Source organism: Xiphias gladius, chromosome 9, assembly GCF_016859285.1.
Source record: "Xiphias gladius isolate SHS-SW01 ecotype Sanya breed wild chromosome 9, ASM1685928v1, whole genome shotgun sequence".
Lineage (NCBI taxonomy): Eukaryota > Metazoa > Chordata > Actinopteri > Istiophoriformes > Xiphiidae > Xiphias > Xiphias gladius.
The window spans coordinates 4,483,252-4,507,706 of NC_053408.1; the positions used below are offsets into that span (position 1 = coordinate 4,483,252).

At 42.2% G+C, this 24,455-nt stretch overlaps 1 protein-coding gene across 3 annotated transcripts in view; it reads left to right on the plus strand.

Moving 5' to 3' along the window:
* The window catches only part of thrab (thyroid hormone receptor alpha b), a 33,793-nt gene extending 10,774 nt beyond the window's left edge, over positions 1–23,019 (plus strand). For all 3 annotated transcript variants that reach the window (XM_040135849.1, XM_040135851.1, XM_040135850.1), the window contains exons 2-8: positions 307–368; positions 5,216–5,316; positions 6,373–6,520; positions 6,982–7,187; positions 15,552–15,698; positions 17,762–18,020; positions 18,728–23,019. In XM_040135849.1, coding sequence (XP_039991783.1) covers positions 307–368; positions 5,216–5,316; positions 6,373–6,520; positions 6,982–7,187; positions 15,552–15,698; positions 17,762–18,020; positions 18,728–18,978 — 1,174 coding nt within the window. In that variant the 3' untranslated portion in view covers positions 18,979–23,019. The remainder of the gene's footprint in view (positions 1–306; positions 369–5,215; positions 5,317–6,372; positions 6,521–6,981; positions 7,188–15,551; positions 15,699–17,761; positions 18,021–18,727) is intronic.
* Positions 23,020–24,455: the final 1,436 nt, after the last annotated feature.

Below are 24,455 nucleotides of genomic sequence, written 5' to 3' on the forward strand. Positions count from 1 at the left end.
TTGTCGGGCCCAGTCAGATACTGTAGCAGAGAGGCAGACTTTTTTTGTTTCTGATGCTCATTAAAATGTGGTCAAACTGTACAAACTGCTTTTACGCCAGGCTGAGATTATGCCATCGCCTCGGACTAGATGCGATTTGGCTAATCCATTTCGAAATGCAGTGCGTCTTGCATACCCTAACACGCGTTTTTCTTCACCCAGGTAACGCATCCAGTAACACTAACGTGTAGCACATTTACAAGTACTTTCACTGATTTCTCTTTCTTTTTCCCCTCTTCTCTCTTGTTCCCTTTCGTTCTCTCTCAGGTGGCTCAATGGCCCAAAAAGGAAGAGGAAGAACAGCCAATGTTCAGTGAAGAGTATGACTGGTGAGTAGCTGATGGATGGTGTTTTAATGGAGAGAGACTCTCAAAAGCAGCTGTGAACTGGCAGCTAGGAAACACACTTCCACTGTCTTAGGTAAAGTGCGGATGAATTCTGAAGTCTCTCAGGGCTCTTTTTTTAAAGACGTCCTTTCCAAATGCGGGGAAATATTCATCTTGAAAATCACTTTCCCTGTATTTTGTTTATGGATGCTTTGATATTTTTTCGGATTCTTACAGAATCTTTTTAGAAATGGAAGGTTGTAGCTGTCAGTCCCACAAGCAGTTGATGGACTGCGAAGAAGCCGGTGGCACTTGATTCATTGCTGCACCGTGTACATTATGCTTTTGATTTGTCACCGCCAAAGAGAAAAAGGTAAAACGTCTTGGCATCCGTCATCAATAAACGAAAGCCTTCCGCTCTGTCTGCCTTTTTTTTCGTCGGACGCAGCAGATTGTTAGAGTGACGGCTCCAAGTCCCACAAGCTGAAAGAAGCGAGTAAAGAAGGAAAAGGAGAACTATTGCCGGAGATAGGGTGGGAGGAACACCAGCATAAAAAAATCAGAGTCTACAGGATGGTTGATTTGGCATTTATAAAATATATCTCCCAAGCCCGGTCCTTTTCCACATGTTTTCCCTACCAGCAGGCTTCTTGCCTGCCTCTCTGCATCACTGCTGGAATCTTGTACCATATTCTACCTGCCACGGTCCATTTGAACTGGGAAAGTATGACAGTATGTCTGCCTGAGGGGTACGGTTGTCTGAGATTGAGTTGCATACACCGTAGTGATGTCAGCATTTTCCTGTGGAAGAGCGGACCCTCGACCAGACTCTGTGTGCTTCGAGACCCATTCGGTGCACTAGAGAGCGCCGGTCTAATGTGTGCATTGATATTTGTCAGTGTTTCAACCTGGTCTGTAGAACGACCGCAGCCGGATGTGTTACAGAGTAAAGGCAGCACATTCACTGCTCATAATCCTCATTTGGCGAAGAAGCGTACTTGGGAGCAATCTCTCTCATTTCTGTTATGATTTGAAAGCAGGTTTTAACAAAGCAAAATAAGGCTACGCAGACTATTTGGAGTCACAGATATACAGTAAGTTAAATGTGTATTGAAAATGCAGTTTACTCAGTGATGAATTTATTAATTCTAGTGTTAAAATGACTAGTGAGTTGATTGGTGGAGCGACGGAACCATATTTGACATTTTTAAAGCGGCAGCAATCAACATTTTTTTTTATTAGCAATGCATTAAATGATTAAAGTGTGTGGAACGTGAGAGGGGTTAGTGGCAAAGATGGAGACCAGAACAAAGCGAAAAAGAAAATGAATATTGCACTCACATTCGTCAGGTGGACACGAAAATCAACTCCAAATGGATGCTAATGTTGCTCCATGACTGCCGGATGTGTTAATGGACAGCTCTTCGCTAACATGTTTAGCCGAAAGGAGTTTATAAGGTGATATTATGTCCATGTTGCGTATTCAGCTGGTTCTGAAGCCCCCAAGTGGTCAAAAATGATTGCAGCTCTAACAGTCCACTTAATGAACTTGTAAAATAATCATGCAAAATATTGTTATTTTTTTTTTATTTTTTACAATGTGAGGGTTTTCAGCTTTTCTCTGTCTCACATCATAGTAATCAATTTGGGTTTTTAACTGTTCTTACGTAATAATGAATTGCAGGATGACGATGGGCATTTTACAGACTCAACAATTAATCACAACAAAACCGGCAGATTAAATGATAACACAAACAATCATCAGTTGCAGCTTTAGTTCATACTCATCTGTTCGTTGTTTAGATTGAACCCTTTTTCTATTGCAATTGTGAACTATTTTTGAATTTTAAATAAAACTTGATGGACCTACAGTGTTTCTGTGCCAGACGGAGAAGGGGAAATAAACAAAGCAGCAGTGGGCACACAAGATTTTGTATATCAGCTGTTGTTTCAGCTCCAGCCTCTGTGTATAGTTTTAGTCTCGTCCCCTGATGTCTTCAGTGTTTATAGTCTCAAATGTCACCTCAGCGGTGCTGTTGTCATGTAAGGACCATGGACAAACAATCCAGAGACTCTCTCAGGGGCCACATTCATACCACCCTGATCCACACTTCAATAAAATAATACGGCAAATATTATGTTGGGAAAGTTTCGAAGACAAAATATTTATCTTGACTCTGCCACACTAGAGAAATCTCCTTCCCCTTCCCGGGTTTTGTTTGTGGAGGTATTGCAGGACCCGTCATGGGAGGGGCGGGAAGCCAGAGCCAGAGAGCTGCAGCAGTATTGATTTTGGGCTTGGCTTCCAAACACAGCCACAGTAGGCTGGCTCGGGGATCCGGCTGCTGCTACCGCTTTCCCTGCCAACACACTGGAGCTGACATTTTTCCTATATGATCGTTCTCTGATGTCCTTGTTATCTTTCATTGGGCCTGTTTCTCTTTTCCTTCCCTCTTCTCCTCCTGTGCCCTCCCCCATTTAGTTTTTTATTTTTATTTTGTTGTCGTCTTCGGTCACAGTGCTCTCTTTTTTTCCTCTTTTAAGGATTGAGGGTAATTTTCTTTCACTATTTTTTTATCAGCAGATGCACTTTTGTGCTTTTCTCTCCATATTTTACTGAAGTTTTCACTTGAGTCTTTTATTTTATTTTCTCTCTAAATCTAAATTCCTACTTTATTCTTATTTAGACTTTACTTATCAACAGAAAGAATTCAAGAGCTTTTCAACAATATAGAAAAATCCGTTTGGCTAAAATGTCACTTGTGCCACTTTAGCTAGCACTCGCTCTCATCTTTCCCTCTCCTCTTCTTTTTTCTCCTCTTTCCCACCATCCTCTTCTTGCCCTTCCCCTCCTCCTCTCAAAGCTGTAACAAAGCCAAAAGGCAGAGCCCAACTGACACTGCCAGTCACAGCTCTCACCACGCCTTGGTACACACACACACACACACTCCCTCACACACCCACTCACACACTCACACAGTAAGTATGTGCGTCATGAGAACATCACACACATGTATTATATGTCCATGGTGCAAAGATCTGCCTGTGTATTTGTGTGTGTGTGTGTGTGTGTGTGTGTGTGTGTGTGTGTGTGTGTGTGTGTGTGTGTGTGTGTGTTTGTGTGTGTGTGTCTGTTGAGATTTTTTTTTTTTTTTTTGACATGCAGTGTACCATCTCCTCCCCCTCCCACTTTCTTAGCTATATATCATTTGAAATGTCTGGAAATCTGCTATTTCCTGTGTCTCTGCGCTCCCTCCCTCAGTCTCACTGGTCTTGCAAGCAATATGGAAAAAGAACACACTGTTCTATTCCTAAGTTAAAACAGAGAAAAGTACTCAGACTGCGAGTTTATGTAACCTATACACACTACCGTATAATAAGTGCATAAGTTAGTCCAATTATAATCACACCAAAGATCCAGTCTGTATTGTTGTGACCACTCTGATTTGAGGTATGTGTAACTAAAGAGGATGACAAACACACAAAATTAGCATTTTGTGTGTTTGTCATCGAGTCATAATTCAGAATAGAAAAGGCCCGACATGAGCCAAAGTTTACAAACATTGCTCATGCAATAACACTTTCACAGCATAGAGAACGGTAAAGGCTGAAATGTAGTTATCCAGGTTTGGTCGGTCTATTAAAGACCATGTCAGCAGATCAGAGAGTGATTAGAAAGGGGGAATTCCCCAACATGCGGTTTTTGTCGCTTATTAGCCACGTCAAAGACAAATTTCCATTACCCTGTGGCACTCCTTTTGATTACAATTTTAGATTACACTTTCAGCTTTTCAAAGACGGTATGGAGAGTAAGACAATTGCAGTGGCTGACAATGGTCCTGTTCTGGCACCAGAGCCTTTGTGTGGGTGTGGTAAAATTTACGAGAAGAGTCTGGTAAGTTAGAGCAAGCCTTGGGCCTTTAAAATTGCCCTATAGAACTTTATTGTAAACAAACTAAATTTACTTTTACATTTAGTGTTTCTCACCAGAAACAAATTGTTTGTGTCCTTGAAGCCTGACAGATGTGTTGAAAGCATTTACCTCCTCGTAAAACATTTTCAAAACTGCGCCTGTAAGACACAAACCAAACCGGGACCCACTTGTAAAACCACGGCTCCGTAGCGCTTCTACAGGACAAAAGCTCCACTAGAAAAGCGCTGATTGTGTGGCCCTGCAGGTCAGATGTCGCCACGTAACCGCAACCAAAACATGCCGTGTTCCTTTCTAGCTTATATACAGTACAAGAGCTACGTAAGAAGTCTCACATATTGTATGTTATGTGGAAGCTTCTGCTTGGCCAAGAAAATAAGTACAATCATATACGACATCTTAGGCTTTCCAGAGAGTGTTTTATTCATCAGTTTGAAGGGGGTCATGGCTGAATCCTTACCACGGGGGCCCATGTTCAAATCCAGCCCTGGCCCTTTGCTGCATGTCGTCCCCTCTCTCTCTCTCTCTCTGTCTCCCTGCCTTTCCTTTCCATCTACACTATCACTGTCAAAAAATAAAGGCAGTAGACACATTAAAAAAGAAAAAAAAATCTAGCTCAGGACTCCAGTTTTTAATGTGTTTGTCATAAAACAGAGGTGGGAGGCTACTGGGAAGTTTTATCGTAGTTTGGGATGAATCAGCAGATATGGTTCTGTCTCCAAGCTTGGTGCCGTGGTTGGAGTAGAAATCATGTGTAAGGGTGTATTGTTGGAGTACATCGGCTAGGCCCAGTGTAATAGTGTGATGGGCACAGGAGGCTTGCTACAAGATCTTCAGCGATTTAAAAAAACAAAAAAAAAACCATATAATGTAACTGTGTCTAACTTTATTTTTGCCCCGGCTTCTCTCTCTATTTTAGGGTACATCCCCAGCTACCTCGAGAAGGATGAGCCATGCGTGGTGTGTGGCGACAAGGCCACGGGTTACCACTACCGCTGCATTACATGCGAGGGCTGCAAGGTACGCCCACACACACAGCCAATGGTTTGACACGCCGGGTTCATAACACGCATAATATCTGCCAGAAAAGCTGATATGAGGGAGTCCGCTGAGGTCAACTGCTTCCACGCACACAGTCCCATATCTGGCACTCACCCGTGCACAGACACACACTCTGAAGCAGCCACTTACTTTCACAGTGAGCACATTGAAACCCACGCAGGCACATACCAAGGTCGTAGGCACACAGTTTACAGCCCTGAGAAAGATAACGAATCAACATATTTGCATGAAAACTGTCTGTCTCGTCAGCTCTCAGCCTTGTATCGTTTGTCAGTTTAGTGTGTGATGTGTCCGGCTTTGTTCCTCCTTTTCTTCTGTTTGCTCATCAGTGACAGATATGAGACATGTAAGGCACCACTGAAGGGATTGTGATTCAGCTTAGTGGGCAATGGTGTGTTTGACGTATGATTAATTGGGCAGCCCCTAAAAAAAATTAGCATATTTATTTCGGTCTGTGTACAGCCGGACACACAGGTATCTCCTCTCAGCAAAATAACACCTTTAATTCCAATAATACAGTTGCAGTATTGAGGCTTCTTCTATGTATTAAAATTCCTTTCCAGCTACGATTTGTTGGCCTCACTCCCGCACTGTTGCCTCCCAGAAACGATCAAACTGTTGTTACATGTATATCTATTGACGCAGAGTTGGAAGCAAGTCGGGCACAAAACAACTCATATTAAATTCTAGATTAAAGATCTCTTTTTCTAAATTACTTTTATCACATAGAGAATACGAAATAATGGAAGTTAAAATGTCTCCTGGCCCGTCTGCCATTCAAACTGTAATAAGCTGCAGTATGATGTGTTAGCTCAACATTCTTATTCCTCCTTTTCTCTTTGTCTCCCTCCCTGATACATTTTTTTCTGCCTCCCCTCATCATGCTAATCTCTTCGCCCGATAATCACCCTCACGCTTGCTCATCTTGCCCTTCTACCTGCTATACACCCTCCATATTCCCCTCTCCGCCCGTAACACCCACTCATCCATCTCTCCCTTACTGCCCGCCCGCAGGGTTTCTTCCGTAGGACCATTCAAAAGAACCTCCACCCGACTTACTCCTGTAAGTACGATTGCTGCTGCATCATCGACAAGATCACCCGCAACCAGTGTCAGCTCTGCCGCTTCAAGAAGTGCATTGCAGTGGGCATGGCCATGGACTGTGAGTGTTGCACTTCCACACTTATATACTCAGGGCAAATGAGCTCGCACACAGAAGAGAGATGACGAAACATGTCGCACACAAGAGAATGTACATTAACGCGCCTTCAGGCATAGCTGCGATTCGAGGTCTCGTTTATTGCTGCTCTTTATGTTTGAGGAGAAGTTAGTGACGTGTGTAAAATTACAAATTTCATATTGCAACCAGCTGTGGGACAAGTTGTCAAGAAGAAGTAGTGATGCAATAGTAACGCAGGGGAGTGAAAAGATGCTTTATGTGGGGGCTTTATGTAGAGGGTTTGTAACGAAACTTTTATATAGAAGCTGCAACTTAAGATGATATGCAAACTTTAGGCAACATGCAAACTAATTACATACCTCCTTTTTGCTTTCTTTTCCTTGGCACGCTCTCTTTCTGTGGCTCTTTCTCCTCCTCCTCTGCCTTCCTCCATCTCCTACCAGTGGTGCTGGATGACTCAAAGCGGGTGGCTAAACGGCGCCTGATTGAGGAGAACAGGGAGCGACGCAAGAAGGAGGAAATGGTGAAGTCCCTCCAGAACCGTCCAGAGCCCACCAGTGCCGAGTGGGAGCTGATCCGCCTGGTGACGGAGGCCCACCGACACACCAATGCTCAGGGCGCACAGTGGAAACAGAAGCGCAAATTCCTGGTAAGAAGACATGACGGATATCAGTCAAAGAGTTGGCAGTTGGCAAATACGGGAAACGTTTTGGAGCATGTCCACAATAAAATTGTATTAATTTTATTTTTTACTATCAACATTATCCAAGGCAAAAATGACAATGATGGTCCTATATTACTATTTCAGCCAGAGATATGCAAAGCACATCTATATGAAAAAGCTATTTTTGATTAGATTCACTTGTTGCTGTTTCACGTTGTTTTTGACTCTTTCTCAGAGTTGCCTAGTTTGCAGATTCATTCAGCTGTGGGAAAAGACCAAATGCAGCATGTCTACAGAAAGATAAAGAGAACAGTCTGTAGAGTTTTGGAAAAGTGTTGCCACACTGTTCAAGCAAATATATGTATGATTTTAAGGGATGTTTCAAATTTATTACAACTTAGGTCCTACTTTTGTAGCTTTGGCTATCATCTCTATCGTTTATGCGAACACCAAAGTAATTGACATGATCTGGAAACAGGGCAACATCACTACAACTCAAGTCTGGCAGCACAAGAAGCGAGCAGTCAGACGATGAGACAGGTTGTAAGCAAGACAGAAGTTTAGCCAGATTACTGAATCTAAAACCACTTTATCTGCGCATCTGAGGCGTCACTTATAATCTCTCATTGTACAAGAAAACTGTGTGCGCACAACTATGGTGCGGACGACTACCATGGAAAGCAGTAGCAATAGGACAGCAGGACGGATGATAATTTTACAGTTCGGCTTTGTTTCTCTCTTCCAGATAACTTTGGTTAACCCATGGGTTTGTTTAAAACCTGTCTGTGATGAAGTGTCTTGTGAGATCAGCGGTTAAAAAAATGTATTACTGAACAGTCAAGGAAAGATTGACTTTTCAGTAATATTAACCCTTTTTAAAGAAGGCAAGTTGAGTGAGAAAACACTACCACAGGGAAAATTTCACGATGTAAACCGCTGCCTTAGTGTCTATGCTTCAGTTCTTCTGCTTTTAACCAAATCGGAACCGTCCAACGGGACAATATGGATTATTTTCTCACACTAACGTGCACGCGCAAGGTCAGAAATGATAGGTTTTTGTTTTATCTGGGTGAGCTGAGTCTCTTTCCCCACATGACTGACTGTCACAGTAGCTCTTCATAGCTTTATCACTCCGTATTCCCTGCTGTCTGTTTCTCTCTCTCTCTCTGCTTCTGTCTTTATTCCTCAGTTCTCTTTAGCATTTGGGGGGTTTATTCATGCTAATCCTTCTGGGCTCTTAACCAGACCTAATTCCCTTCATAGTTTTCATTCACACCTCGAGTCTCTCCTTTGCTTTAATCTCTCTCCTCTCTCACTGTCCCTCAGTGTCTACCGTTACATTCCCCTCTCTTATGCCCGTCTGTTTTTCTGTGAGCTCCCTGCTTATCTCAGCCAAGGCAAATCCCCAGTTATGAGAGCTCATCTGCAAGTTGGCAGGGATGTTGGCAAGCAGAGTTTCTCTCTCTATCTCAAACTGTCCTCCTGCAGCTCTAGTGCTCCGGTTTATCCTGGACAGCCCTGTCGGAGCGTCCCTGCCCAGTATCGGTCTTCCGCTGTCACACAGACGGACACTGACCTCATGTCTGGGTCAAGGATTATCTGAGGTGCTTACAGAGTTTTAAGGGATAATTAACAATTTCACAGCAGCTCTGGACCAGAGCCGACAACCAAATCAAGGGGCTTTACTTTAAAAAATTCTACACCAAGCACCTGTGAGGTGAAGATGGGAGTTAGATGAGAGAAATGAGGGGTGTTCATCTGGAGAGGGGTTGAAAGCTGTTGCGGTGCGGTGGCAAGTATTGTGGAGGGAGTTGCTAGGCAACAAGAAGGACGTGGCCGGGTGTGATGGGAAGCGGGCCATATGGGGATTACATAGGTGAGGAGGTGTAAAGCTTCAAGCAGAGATGACGTGTGAGAATTTCTTTAAAGAGAAAAGAAGCATTAGAAACCAGAGTTTCTATTTTGTGTTTTTTTTTTGTTTGTTTGTTTTTGGGGGGTTTTTTTGCTAATTGAAGTGAGTTCTTTTTTGTGGGGTCCCCATGTCTACATGATTCGGGACCTGTGTTTAGGATAAAGCCTAAAGTGAGTAGGTAAAGGTTAGTATCAGAATTTGGGGGTTAAAAAACATATCTTTACAAACCCTGCAAAGTTGTAGAAAGCCTGTCTGTAGAGCAGGGCTTGCAAAATAAGCCGTGCTGCTGCGAAACGCTGTATATTTTAGCCTTGAGCTTGGTTCATCTAAAGGGATAACCAGTTCTATTTCACACAGGCTTCACCCACTAATGGGGCTCTAGAGGCTGTAGCCACTGAACCCTGAATATCTAAATTTACATGCCAAGCCAACCAGGATGAGTCAATTCAGCCCTATGGGGATCGCTGCAATAAAAACGGCCGCAGTGACACCGCTCCTCAAACACTGTACTTTAGCTCACAAATGATGCTCAAGGGTGACTTTGATGAATCTCTGCGTCGGGTCAGGCCGAGGAATGCGGCCTTTCACATAAATAAAACCGAAGATCTTCACCCGCACCTTCGATCCAAATACGTCCATAAAATCATCTGTTGAACTCATGACAGGCCCCAAACCGTAACTTGGTAGGAACCCATTTTGCCTCCAGCACGGAGTGAAGTTACTGTCACACGGATTCTGTTTGCGTATATATTTTCGTACCATGACATGATGCATATTCTGGAAGTATCCAGTTTAAAGTTTTTAGGGGTCATGTTGACTCTGAAATGATGATCTGTCGGTACTAAACAGCCCAAGGTGTCATGTTTCTCGCACCAAATGCTGAAACCTGCTTCACCCGGGTAAGCTGCCCGTTGTAAATTTTAACTGAACGCAACTAAGCCTTAGATGTGCGAGCGCACACACACACACACACACACACACACACACTGGTCTGAGTTAGCGGGTTGTCCCTCTCACATTTTGTGGTCTGGCATCTTGAAACAACTTTTAGAAGAGCAGCTTCAGTTGATAGAGATTTGTGTATATGTGTTGTGTATATGCCAGTCTAGAAATAGTCCTAATTATTTGATAGTTTATTGTATTAAAAAATACATTGAAATTTCTTAGTTAATTCTTTGACACAGCAACCCACTAGACTAAACAATAGATAGCACACTGTATGTGATTAATACAGAAGTATTCAACAAGATTCCCAACACAAGAAGTTGTACATAAAATGCATAAAATTATTGTTTGTGTGTGTGTGGAGGCATATATGGGTACTTGTGTTTGTAGGAAAATTTGAAACATAGAAACAATTCTGTAAGGGCTTCTGTTCTTGATCCCGAGAAAGTTGAGGTGTCGGGTGCGTGTAGCCAAGATCAACAATCACGGGAAAAAAATGGCCGCACACTGACGAAAAAAAAAATGTAAAAGAGGCTCTTCAGACGCAATAAGTGTTGATTTATTCCATGTGCATATGGAATGAATGTGCTTTTTGTTCTCCCCTATGAGATATAACTATAATGCACTTGATCATACAAATTATCAAGTATGACTTCAAAATTAATTTGCTTATTTTTACTAACATGCGGGATGCCCTTTAACTAGTCCTTTAGTCCCTACTATCTTGCTATTAAAGGTCAATCCACACTTTACGCTCCAAATGTTTTATTTAGTTTTTCAGGCCAAGTGAAGCACAAACCCGACTGGCAACCTTTCAAATCACACAAATCTCCTATTTTTGATAGGTCGTGAACTTGTGAACTTTATCCACAGTCATTTGCTGTTGGCCTCAGCAAAACTAACGAGAGAGGACAGCTGAACCGGCTGGCTTAAGCTGTTGTGCTCAGCTATTATGGAGCTGAATCTGAATTATACTAAAACTTTACAATCAGAAACAGAAACATCTGTGATTCAGTGCATGGACAACATAACGCAGACATTCAGAGTTAAACTTATATATATATATAAACACAGAGACACACACACACATACTGTAGTTCAAAAATGATACATATACAGCATTCAGTGTTGCAGCTTATCAGTGTACATGGACCTCATTTCTCTTCTCCAGCTCTACTGTAAAAAAGTTTCCAGAACTAAACCATCTGATAAAAGGTCAACGGATGAAGCTCCCCACATGACTGATGAGGGCGCAGCAAAACGTTTTCTCCCTTTTCTGCTCCCAGTCTAGAGATTGCTATTTACCCAAGTGTACTATGGCTCAGGTCAAAGTCCAAATATTTTGTGCAACCTTTCCGACAATTCGCAAGCTGTTTCTTTTCGTCTCTACGTGCCAGCCCGTACAGCAGCAAAGACATAATCCCTCGCCAGCTCTGCGGGTATAGCCGAGCGTTTCCCTCCTTGCCGCCCAGATGGTCATGGAGTTAATAAACAAACATTAACAATTGCAGGAAAATCATTTTAGTCCATAAGGAAGTGCATATGAAGCCCCACATGCCTAGGACAAACACAAATAAATACCCATGTATGGCATAATCACACGCATTTTTGTAATTGCCTGTGTATTAACTGGTCTGTGAAAGTGTCGACGCTCCAGCAACACTTATTTAAGTTATTAAGATTAACTTTATAATGAAATCACTTGCATAGTTGAAGGATTGTTAAACACTAAATTCAAGTTGGCAAAACATTCAAGGGTCGTTTGTGATCTTGCAGTTAAGGGGTTGGTTCACGAAAAAAGATTTTCTCACATAACTTTCATTGTCGCAGATAGTTTGTTTCGGTTGCCCAGGTTTTTTCGATATCTGTCTCTTAGATTCCTGCCGCCACCCCAGTACAATGGAGTTACACAGTTTAAACATTTTAAACAGCAACATCTGTTTCCAGAATCAGCGTCCCCATTAATCCGGATACCTCACTATGAACATTTTTCATTCTACTGAAGAAACAGTCCCTGTAAAAAAAAAAAAAAAAAGAAAGCAAAAAAAAAAAGAGTGCTGACAATGAGATCTATGGATTATTCAGAAAAAAAGGAGGTTGCTGTTGAATTTTTTTTAAATGCCATTTTTCAATTCTGTTAGCACCTCCATTGCTTTGGGGTTGAGGTGGAAATCACGGACATCTCACAACCTGGACAAAATAAAAGCAAAACTATCATCATGGCGGAATGCCACTAGTCAGAAAATAAGGTAAAGGCTCCATATTTATTTCTACCATCTGTGTCAGTCGTCCATGACACGCAGCTGAACCTGCACTGTCTTTGTCTTGTGGTTTGTTTCCAAGCTTCTCCACTTGAGAGCATGGCATGCGTTCAGCAGCTCCGAACCTCAGCTGCTCTCTCTCTCTCTCTCTCTCTCTCTCTCTCTCTGTCTCTCTCCGGAGAGCTATTTTCTCAACACTGAAATGAAAAATGCCACTGACCTCTACGAGTGAAACCAATGCTTTGTTTTGGCTCTCGCGTGACAAGAGTTGCAGTCCATCAGAGTTATTATTAGGGTTCAAGCCCCAAAGGGGCAGAACCCTATTGTTTTTGTGTGGGTTTCTTATTATCATTTTTATTTTTCTGCTGAATCGGCTCGAATTGCAGTGAGCTGGAACGAGCTAGAAACATGAAACTCGGCCCAATAACTGGAAATGATGTGCCAGTGCTACCCAAGAAACATGAGCCCAATGGGCCAGACGGCCACAGCCCCTCACACCCTAAGTCCGATAAACTTGAAATCTGACACACAAGTCCAGCTCAATGTGCTCATTAAAAAAAACCTCTTGGACCATAAAAGTCCTTCATGATGGATTTTCTGCCATTTTGAATTTAAAAAAAAAACACTTTTTTAACATCACCTCCTAAACTGTGGGTTCAGTTGTTTCCCAAAATTTCTGTATATTTATGCTGAAGCAAGTTTCTTTATGGGGCTTTTATTTTGAAACTGGCCTTGCTTACTTAAACATAGAGTTAAGTGTGTATGTCTTTGGAATTTTTCTTCTTCTGTCCCTCTGCATGAAGTTTGCAGTAAAATAAATCACTAATTAGTCAGTGTTGTGTCAGCATAGGCCTAACGTTGGTAGAATAATGAATGGTTGCACAGTGAGTCATAATGGAAAACAGTGTAATTGGATGGATGTTGTGGCGGCGTAAAATTTGCTGTTAGTGTCACGATCTGATCTTTGCTATATTGACATACGTGTCATTGCTGATGAATTTCACACAAAATCGAAAGAATAATTCCGTCACGACGAACAATATGGAGACCAGTGTTGACTAGTAAGGCGAGACAGTAATCATTTTACTTTTTCCAGCAGCAAATAGTACGTCCAATTACTATCACAATTCCAGAAATAAGCGCAGAAAAGGCTTCAACCTGCTAAATTGCCACTTGCAGCTATAATTTCAATTACTCAGATTTTACATGTAGCTCAGCTCTCAGGCAACGCAGCAGAGAACTGGTTGCGCTGATTTACGCAATCCTTTTCCTTCTGGATTGCGATTGATGGTTCCTTGTGCGATTGTTCCTATACTTTTATCTCGTTTCATTTATTGTTGAAGCCCAGTCTGAATAAATGACTATGGCTTTGACACACACTTAATTCAGCGGAGCGTTCAACAGTATTTTTCCTAGTCTCGATTCACTTAACTCTGTAAACGTATGTATTACTTGTTTGTAGTTCCCCACTGCGGGCCTCCACTATGTAAGCGCAATCTGTCTGGTGACATGTCCCATTCCTTTCACACAGCACATTCTGCTGTCTTTATCTGATAAATTGGTTTTAATTTGTCTCCCGAGGCAAGCGATCGCTCTGTAAAAGGGAGCAGAAAGAGTATAAACTCTTTTAAAACTGTGTTTTTCCCCCACTATATTTTACTCTAAGCCCCACACTACTCTTAACGATTCTTCTATAATCCTATTTTATTCTTTTGTGTGCTTCAATTCTAAGGAAACACCCCTACTGCCAACTATTGCTTGTGCTAATGTACTCTATTGTCATATCATACCGCGCTCTACCTCTTGCCCTGTGCACCTCTGTTCCTTTCTTTATTTTTACCCAGTTCAAATACTCTACTGGTCAAAAGTTTTAGAACGCCACCATCTTTCCAGTTGTATTGAAATGTAAGCAGTTCAAGTCCAGCAAATAAATAAATGAAACTGTATAAGCAGAAAACTTCCCAATGTATAAAAAAACAAAAGTTTACGCCACCAAAACTGAGGGATTATGATATTGATTAATTTACAGCTTTCCTGCAGCAAGGAAAGTAAATTAGGTCTTGAAAGTTAATGCAAACAATCCCTACAGGGGCCCCAACTTCTGTTGATAACTTACAAACCCTCTGTCTGTATAAAGGCTGTGTTGGAACAAACTGTGTCACTACACCCTCTGATGCATCGTTAGGACAACACTGTGCTGCAGGAAGTAGAACTGTAGATTTCTATCAGAACAGTGAGAAAAAAGGCCAGTATCAAAGGAAGACAGACTGGTTGGTCAGGGGTTCCTCCCACAGCAAGACAGTGACCCAAAACATTAGAAGAAAAGAACTAGACGGTGGCTTCAAATGATGGAAGACGGGCAAAGTCTCCAGACTTTGGAGCTGGTTCGGGATGAAAGGGACAGAAGGTGAAAGCAAAGCAACCTCCAAGTGCAACACGTTCATGGGAATTTCTGCAACAGTGTTGGGATGAACTTTCCAAACCATGTGTCATTTCCATTGTAGAAAGAACAGCATGAGTGTGTTTGGGTACTGGATGAGTCAAAAATTTGGAGTCAATTTAGGATCTAAGATTTCATGTTTTTTTGGGGTTTTTAAAAAAAAAAAAAATCTTCATTATTTATTTATTCTTTGCTTTAATTACAGAGTACACTCAGACATTACACAACGTAACAGTAAAAACTGGAAAAAAGGAGCTGTTCTGAAACTTTTGACGAGGGAATGTATGCTCTCCTCTCCTCCTCTATCATGGCTTATGCACTTTCATGTTGCATTTAACAAGGCTGGTAATATTTTGTATATTCTTTATAGTCAATAAATCCCATGAGAGGTGAATCCGTCTGATTACTTCCCACCTTCCATACCCTGTCCTTCTTTAAAAAAAAGGGCACTTTTTAAGGCTCGATAATTTCCCAAAACAGCTGGGCACTGGAGTTTTTAGCAAATGTTACTCAAACAGGAGAAAATACTGCATTTGTTTGGGACTATTTTCAGTCGTGGAATGATACATATTTGGTGCTCTATTCAGTATTTCTGGCAGCAGGATGCTGTGCTAATGTTTATGGTAATGAAAGAGCATGTCACCCAGTGTAACAGTGTGGCTCACTGGTGTGTTTTTTATTAGTTTTTGGACAACAATGGATCTCTGTGGCACAGAGATATGACACGTCAGGCTTTGACTACGTAGACAACACTGCTATAATCAGCCACCCACGTTTATTTTCCCATGCAGCCAGACAAAATTGGCCAGTCCCCGGTTGCCCCCACATCAGACGGAGACAAGGTGGACCTGGAGGCCTTCAGCGAGTTCACCAAGATCATCACTCCTGCCATCACCCGTGTCGTCGACTTTGCCAAAAAACTGCCCATGTTCTCTGAGGTGAGTGGTGGTTAATGGTCTTAAGGAGCAGATGGCGACTGGGGGGAGTCCGACAGAGTGAAAGAACTCTTAAAACACAGCAGACACAGCCAGGCTTTATTGAGGAAATGTGTGATTTAGGAGGTCAATTTGTCTAATAGAATTAGTGCTTCCTCTGCTGAGAAAGACCACAACAACTTGTGGTACGCGAGTTGTGACCAGGAAGTACAGCATACTGTGGAAAACACACAAATGTACTGTGTCATAAGTGTCAGAAAGATTTCAAGGATGTAGGATTCTCTGAATCATTCTGTTCTACCAGATAAAATCCAACGCACTAGCTTAGATTCTGATCGTTTACACATGGCTGTTGCAGTCACAATGTACAGTATGTATAACTTGGAAATTAAACCCAGAGGCAGCCTTTGTTGGTGGTGACAACCAGAGAAGGACTTCTGCCCCTGTTTGTCTTTCCTTAATTAGCAACATGTAATCGTGTTTCTTGTGTCTACTGCCCGTAATGAGACCTTGTGCAATTGGACAATTATGAGGGTAGCCGAGTTATTGTCTGGTGAAACAGCTGCGGTGTGTGTGTGTGAGTGTCTGTGAGTGTGAGTGTCCCTGTGCCTGTGTGTGTGTGTTAGAAAGAGCTGTGTGAGTGGGAGTCCGCTGTGTAATGAATCACAGGAAAGGAAAAGCGCTGTTTATTTCATTAATCACAGATACTTATTAAAGTAGAGGACGTCACTTTCTCAATCAGTATATATTAAAGTAAAATTCACATTTTTCTATTTTTTACAAATCTTACTAATATGATGGACACTACTATTCAAATCAGCGTGTAAACTAGAATAAATTCCTCATACTGCTGCTGAATCTTCTATTAATTTTAGAGACAAAAAATTCAACAGTAGCAGATAAGGATGGAGAGTTTTAGTATTCTAGACACTGCAACAGATAATCAGACGTGTAATATGTTGTCTTTTACTCACAACCTAATAGATTACATTATGAACGAAGCCTTTTTAATCTGATGAAAGAGCCGGAGGGAGAAAAACCTCCTTTAGCCTACAAGAGATCTGTTCATGTCACTGCAGTAAATTACTGATAAGAATGAACAGAAAGAAAGACAGCACTGGCCAAGCCACTAAAAATGAATCCGTTGCTCTCCCACAAATTGATGCAGCCGTAATTGCATTGTAAGCATTTACTTTAAGCAAGCCCCCCAGGTACAAATTTACAAGACAAATCGAGCTACTGAATGCCAATTAATCTACTCGGCGGCTAAGAGCAGTGAAATAAGAAACAAGCTCACATTAAGGTGAGATTTAATTCAGCACAGCGGAGTCTGTAGATTTAATCAAATGGGTTTTAACCCAGAGATTCTAATATCCATTTAAATCAGTGTGTATTAGTCATAATCTGTGTTCATCAGTGGGGGGAAAAAAAATGTCTTCCCCTTTTCAACCCATCTTCATCAGTGTTTTTTTTTTGCTCTCATCATATTTTGGTATTTATTTATCCCCAAATATGCCATTATAAATGTTGTTGTTGCAAAAAAAAAAAAAAAAAATTTTGCTTAGAATTTTGGCATTGATTTTACGTAAAAGCGTTAATACTGATTTTTGAAAATTACTGTACAAATAAAGTTATCACTAAAGTTACTGCTAGAAATACGAGAAGAATTAGAAGCAAGCTGCAATAACAAACAGATTCACTAAGCAGAATTGGAATTAAAATTGATCAGACCTAAATTAGCCAGTCCCTCTTCCATTACTCTCTCTTCTTGCCTCATTTTCTATGCTTGTTTTCCTGTTCTGTCTCTTTTTTATCCTGATATTCCAGGAACTATAGCTCTAAAATGAAAGAGAAAGTGGCAATTGCTTTATTTGTTGTTGTGGGGGAAGAAAATTCATTTTAGTGTAATTACCTGCCATAATTTCCTACTTGTAAAGATTGTTCAGTTTTTTTCTCAACCTCAATATGTTGAATTATGGTCAATATGCTAATTGTTTGGAGATATGCCATGTGTTTATGTAGTCGAATAACTTTCCATTAAACATTTAAAAAAACTTTGTCACCAGCTGCCTTGTGAAGACCAGATCATCCTGTTGAAGGGCTGCTGCATGGAGATCATGTCGCTGCGAGCTGCCATGCGCTACGACCCAGAAAGCGAGACGCTGACGCTGAGCGGGGAGATGGCTGTGAAGCGTGAGCAGCTGAAGAACGGCGGGTTGGGTGTGGTGTCGGACGCCATCTTCGATCTGGGCAAGAGCCTGGCACAGTTCAACCTGGACGACACGGAGGTGGCTCTGTTGCAGGCCGTGCTGCTCATGAGCTCAGGTTGTTATTGATTTAAGAACTCATGGCTTCAGCTTCTTTTCTAAGACTTAAATCTCCAGGATGACAGTGCCTTTAATCTGCGTTGGCGGCTTATAACACTGCTAGTCTAGGAGTATGAGCTTAATGTAATGTAAATGTAAATTTCAGCCTTCTGCACCCTTGGAAACACAATTCCACCACAGTCCATATTCCTAGTCATCAGCCGCCGCTGAGCCTGAGCCTTTTTTTTTTTTTTTGGATTGAGGGCATATGTCACATAATGTGCTCTGGGTTTTGAAATAGTAGGATGCAAACAAAGAGAGGACGTGTATAAACCTAGCCTCTTGAGAGAGAAGCAATGTAATAATTGTCAGGGTGTCCACACATTATTAAAACATAAGAAAATATATAGTCAAATTTGTGAAAATAAATCAAACGATATTTATTTATATTTAGTAACTAATAAAATAATAAATATAACAACAATATTTGATCCGTAGTAATTTGAGTTAGTGAACACATACTTTTATAATTTCAATAATTTAATATAATTTGAGTTGAGGAAAAAAATGTTTTTTGCTTTTTGGGTTTTTTTTTTTCCCCGTCGTGAGGTTTTTTTTTTCTTTTTCCTAATCTTTCTTTCTCTTTCTTTCCTCTCTGCCTCCCTCTTTCCCTTTGCAATTACTCCTCCTGTCTCCTTCACTCACCCAAACCTCTGCTTCCCGCAGACCGCTCTGGCCTGACCTGCGTGGACAAAATCGAGAAGTGCCAGGAGACCTACCTGCTGGCATTTGAGCACTACATCAACTACCGCAAGCACAACATTCCCCACTTCTGGCCGAAGCTCCTGATGAAGGTGACAGACCTGCGGATGATCGGGGCATGCCACGCCAGCCGCTTCCTTCACATGAAGGTGGAGTGTCCCAACGAACTCTTCCCTCCGCTCTTCCTGGAGGTCTTCGAGGACCAGGAGGTGTGAAACAGAATTGCCACCAGGCGAAGGGGCAGAGGAAGTTGGGGCAAACTGGGAGATGGGAAGGGCCATCATTTTTATAGGGGAAGGATGGAGGGAGAGGCCTCTTGGCAGAAATCCGCATTTCTGCGACATCGCATTTACAGTACGTGGTTTAAAAACTGGAAACAACAATAACAGAAACAACACACCAGCAACAGGAGAGTCAAGCAAACAGAGGATTTTGTTTTCTGAACACCCTCTCCTCCACCTCTTTCTCCTCCTTTTACTTACCCCTGTTTTAAAATCCGTGTGGGGGCCCTTCTGTCTAAGCATGATGTCTTATCTAGTAAGAGTTGTAGCCATTTGCCAAGACACGCACACAGATATACACAACACATGCGCGCACACACAAACACACACACGCACACACACACACACACAGCCACAGCCTGTTCCACCTCAGTTCTTCAGAGCAGCACTCTTTGCAGGGGTCCGTTCCCCCCTCTCTAGTTCTTTGTAGCGGTCACAGATTTACACGTTTTATAGCCCAGGTCTCCAGCTTCAAAGCTGGCCAACACCTCTCAGTATTATTTCTGAATAAGTGTTAAGGCATTCGTTCAGAGAAAATGGTCAACAGTGACACATTATCACTCACACTCGTACAGGCACACGCGATCAGAATAACACTGCACACTGAAAATTCAGTGGACGCTTTATTACTCTGGTGTATAATGGCTGTAGTAAAGCTACCAGACCTAGTTATTATCAATTTCTCAACTCAATCTGAGCCGTTACAGCTGTTTTTGGAGCTTCTTCTTCTTCTTCTTCTTCTTCTAAGAGCCCATTGAAACCGGTGCTATATTTATATAAGGCTACTCCAGTTTTATGACATTGTATTGTCTACCTTTGAAAAACATGCAGACCATGGCTCCATATCTACCTTCATTTTTGTCATTGGACCGGCTCCTGTGACATACAGTACACGCACACACGCAGACACACATATGAGCAGACTTGCCTAGTCATTGCCCGTTCTGCTTGTGCCAGCAGCCTAGCATCTTATGAATGACAATTAAGTCCTTCTCTCTCCGAGGAGTTACTGCATTGAGGGAAAGAAAGAAAGAAGGGAGGAGAAAGAGAGACACTTGGAAGCTGAGGGGAGGGAGGAGCGGAGATAGAGGGAGGAAACAAGATTTAATAGCTGGACTGTAAATTCAGAGCCAGGGGTCAGAAGTAAATCTCCTGAACCCATCCTCCAAAGAGGTTTTGAATAGCAGCAACCACCAGCAGGACAGCAAAGCTCATTTTACACATACTCTCTCTCTCTCTGACACCCCCCCCCACAAACACACACACACACACACACACATACACACACACACACACATAAAAAACACAGAACATCACCTCAGAGTAACGTGAATGCCTCATTTTACTGTATGCACTGTGCAGCAGTGTTGATATACAGCCCTAACCTGCAGGGTTTGTACAGAGTCCTCTCCTCACGGACTCAGCTCAGTGTGGCCCCTCCAGGCTTCCATACACATTTGCCTTTTTTTACCATGGGCGTCACTGAGAGCAGGCAAATGCCAAGAAGGCTACCATTTACCTCAATGTGGACACACCCCCAGGCTGGGGCAGCAATACTGCCCCTGTGGTGTCAGGCACTACCTCACCTCTGTGGACACAGGGCAGCTGCCCACAGCCTACACACAGACATACACCATTCAAGTTGGCGCATGAGTAGGTTAACACACAAATTGTGCATAATTTTTGCGTAGGTGCACACTTGTAGTCATGGAAAGACAAAACACTCACAGCATATACACACACCCTCAGTGCTATCACTTGGTTGAAATGAAATACCACTGAAGACAGGAGGGCCAGCCATGCCCCTGGAAGGTTTTACCGACTCCGGGGAATGGTACCCATTACATTCGGGTTATCTCTTTTTGTTATATGGGACCAAGTGTCATCTTTTGAAATTAGGATTTACTTGTTTCTGTCAAAACAGAAGCCGACTCACAAAAGCGACGAAGGACAGCCCAGCTGACACCCATCTAAGAAAAGTAGCAAGAGGATAAATAACGTAGAGTAACTAAAAACCCGTGGTGGCCACGTCCATTGAATTAGCATGCGCAGAAAGGGCGGTTTCTGTCTGCATCATGGGAATCTTCCATAGTACACCTATGATGGATGCCATTGGATCTTGATAAATATGCTCATGGAAATAAGCTTTGTATCATGCATGGACAGTGCATTAGACGCAAAAAGATGGGATGTTCTCAACTGAAATGAAGCCTCTTCAGAGGCAACACAAAAGCTCCTTTAGTCTCATGCACTTTACCAATGCTCACCACTATAACAGTAATATCACATGGCAAACATCCATGGCAGATATCATAATGTATTAGCCAAATGCCCATTGAAGAATTTTAATTTGACTATAAAAGCCCACTCTGTCCATTCCAATTCTGGGGCCAAGCCAAATCTGACTGGGTTTACCACTCTTACAAGAAGAGATGAAACAAAAGAGAGACTTGGAAAATCTATTTTATATTCAATGCCAAGCAGTAGTTCATACTGGGCATTTGTACAGGATGGGTAATGTGCACGCCGCAGATACACCTAAGCAGAGGAACGATTAGCAGGGATCATGGGTAATCATCACAGATGGCCAAGCCTAACTGCTTCAAATGTCTGGAGCAATGCTGGTAGGAGAGAGGAACTGGAGCACCACCTTGGGGCACAATGGCAGTGTCTGCTCTGACTCTCAGAACAATCCCTTCCTCAAGCACATCACCACTTCCAGAGATCCATCGCCTGCCCTGTCCTACCCTACCTTACTCTTGCCCACGACGGTGCCCTTTCTGGAGCCTAGCTCAGATCGAATTGCACCCCACCACCATTATAACAGCCCCCACCCAGCTAGGCTGGTGGGAGTTTTTGCACTACTGCAGCAGTCCTCCCTTTTATGCCCTTACTCATCAAAGTTTAACCAATGTCCCTTGTTGGATTACACATTGGTGTGTCCCTCAACCATCCTGACTTGCTCTGTGTAACAGAGGCTGGCAGTTGCAGTGGGCTCAGCCCCAAACTTGTCTTGTTGTCAGTATTAGACCAACAGCACATAACCCTCACCCCTTACCCGACCCAACCAGGGGTGGAGAGAGATCCCTGCGTAGAGGGGTAGGGAGGGCTGTGTAGTACTTACTCATTCTCCCTGTAGTACTCATTTTCCTGTCATCCTGCCTACAGCAGAATCAACCCAGTGACATTTCAACTTCAGAACCCTCCTTGTCATCGTCATTCTTCCTCCCCCTCTCCTCTTCCCTAAGCACCCTAGCTATCTTACCCACTCACCGCTGGGTGGGTGGCCCCCAGTTCGGCCCAGAATCATTGACACCAAATGGGATCCAGGCCTTTCCCTTGTGAGACAAGGCTGGCCATAACTGCCCTCTAGAGTGGCACCACCGAATGAATGTGAACAGCAAAGCAGCAGCGAAGGGAATGAGAGACTTGAGCGCGAGAACGTGAGGATGCGAGAGAAGGAGCAAACGTGGGACAGGAAACAAGAAGCTGAGGGCCTCGACCCTCACTGCCATCATTGACATGGGCGACAGAGGGCGATGTGGCTGGTTGTAGAGACAATGTTAACAAACACTCGGAGGAAGGGGAGATGGTGATGTAGGAATATGTACAGTCTCCCCTTCAGTTCCCACAACAGCCCCACATGAGCCCCCGCTCCCATGCCAGCTGACCACCCCAAATGCCCCCCCCCCCAGCTCCCTCAAAAAGGATAAACTCCAACTTTCATACGGTGAGGATCAGGACGAGATCCATTCCAGAGATGCAGGTTTGGAATTCCAACACATCTTTGTAAAAGAACTGAAAAAGAGAAAAAAAAACCAACAAAAAACAAACATTGACATCCTTTGTTCTCATGAGCTGACTGGGTATGTGTGTGTGACAGTGGGGGTTATAATGCTGCTTTACCTTCTGAGTCTGATTTAGCTTAAGAAAAAAAGATATATGAAATGATTATAAATCCATAAAACAAAATGAAAAGAGATGACTAAAAAAAAAAAAAAAGACTCCTGAATAAAATTATTGGAGGTTTTTCATTTTTTCATTTTCTTATTTTTCTGTTTGTTTTTGATGCTTAAACTGCTCTGTGTAAAAGAGGAAAAAAAAAACAGCTGTAGTCACTTTTTGACCATGCGTGCAGTGTAACATAGAAAATATTTCACTTCTTTTTCACATCTATAGTTTGTGTTGATAAGCCAACTGATCTGTTTGTCTGTGTGTCTGTCCAGTTGTCCGTCCCTTCTTATCAGGAGGAATTTACAACCAACAAAACAGGAATTTCTTTTTTATATTTTGTTTCTTTTTTTATGAAATACAACTTTGGAGAAAAAAAAAAACACAAACAGGAAAAATAATGCAACAGAAACTGAAAAAAAAAAAAAAAAAACAAAAAACAAAAACTGAAACACAATCTTGTCATACCTCACACAACCCAAAACTCAAAGGAACTTGGGAGGAGTCATATTTTGCAGGCACATGTGAAAGTTCAGAGATGCATATATAGATTTTAAAAAAATGTATATGTTAAGATAATATGTGCTTGTGTGTACGCATCAGTAGAAATTACAAAAGGACTCTTCCCTCAGGCTCTGGTGCTCTCTATCTTATTGATTTGGTTCTCGGATGACGGGAGATGCAACACGAACATGAGAAAATGTTGTGAGCCCTTAGAGATCATCTGCTAATGTGAGCACTTCTCCAACTAAGAGGCACAGTCTATAGACAGTAAACCTAAAATGTGAATGGCCCAGAGACTGAGGGACTATGACTTTTGTAATGGCTGAGTGTTTTATGGTATTGAATGTAGCTGACAGGAGGGGGCTGGACCTGAGCCCGGCACCCACAACCTAACTTCCACACACCAGCAGAAAGGATAGTGGTGTCACATAGAGGTTACAAACAACAAACAAAAACTGAGAATATATATATTGCCCATCTGCAAGGTGCAATACTATGTTATGTATTTTTGTATGTTTTCTGTTTTGATTTTATTTTCATTTCATTTACATTTTATTTTGGCCATAACCAAGGATGTAAATATAAAAAAAAAAAACATACAACACTCAAGATTTATTGCAACAAAGTAAATTTAACCGCTCCATCCCGCCGTCACGTTGGAGGGAAAAAAAGCAAAGTGATGTGTAACGCTTCTTACATTTGTATGTGTGCACTCTCTCACGTGCATGCAGATCCATATTCAGAAGTGCCCCGTGACATTAATCATTAACCCTGTGCCTCTTGTTTGCAAAGAGATAGATTCGTATCCCTCATGTTCCCACAACAACGTGACACGCTAGACATGAATGCCTATAGTTGTGTGTGTGTGTGTTCACCTGTGGAATCAGATTGATTTCTTCCAAACTATTGATGTGAGTGTTGCTAGCAGCCACACTGGCTAAAGGTCAACAGGGCAG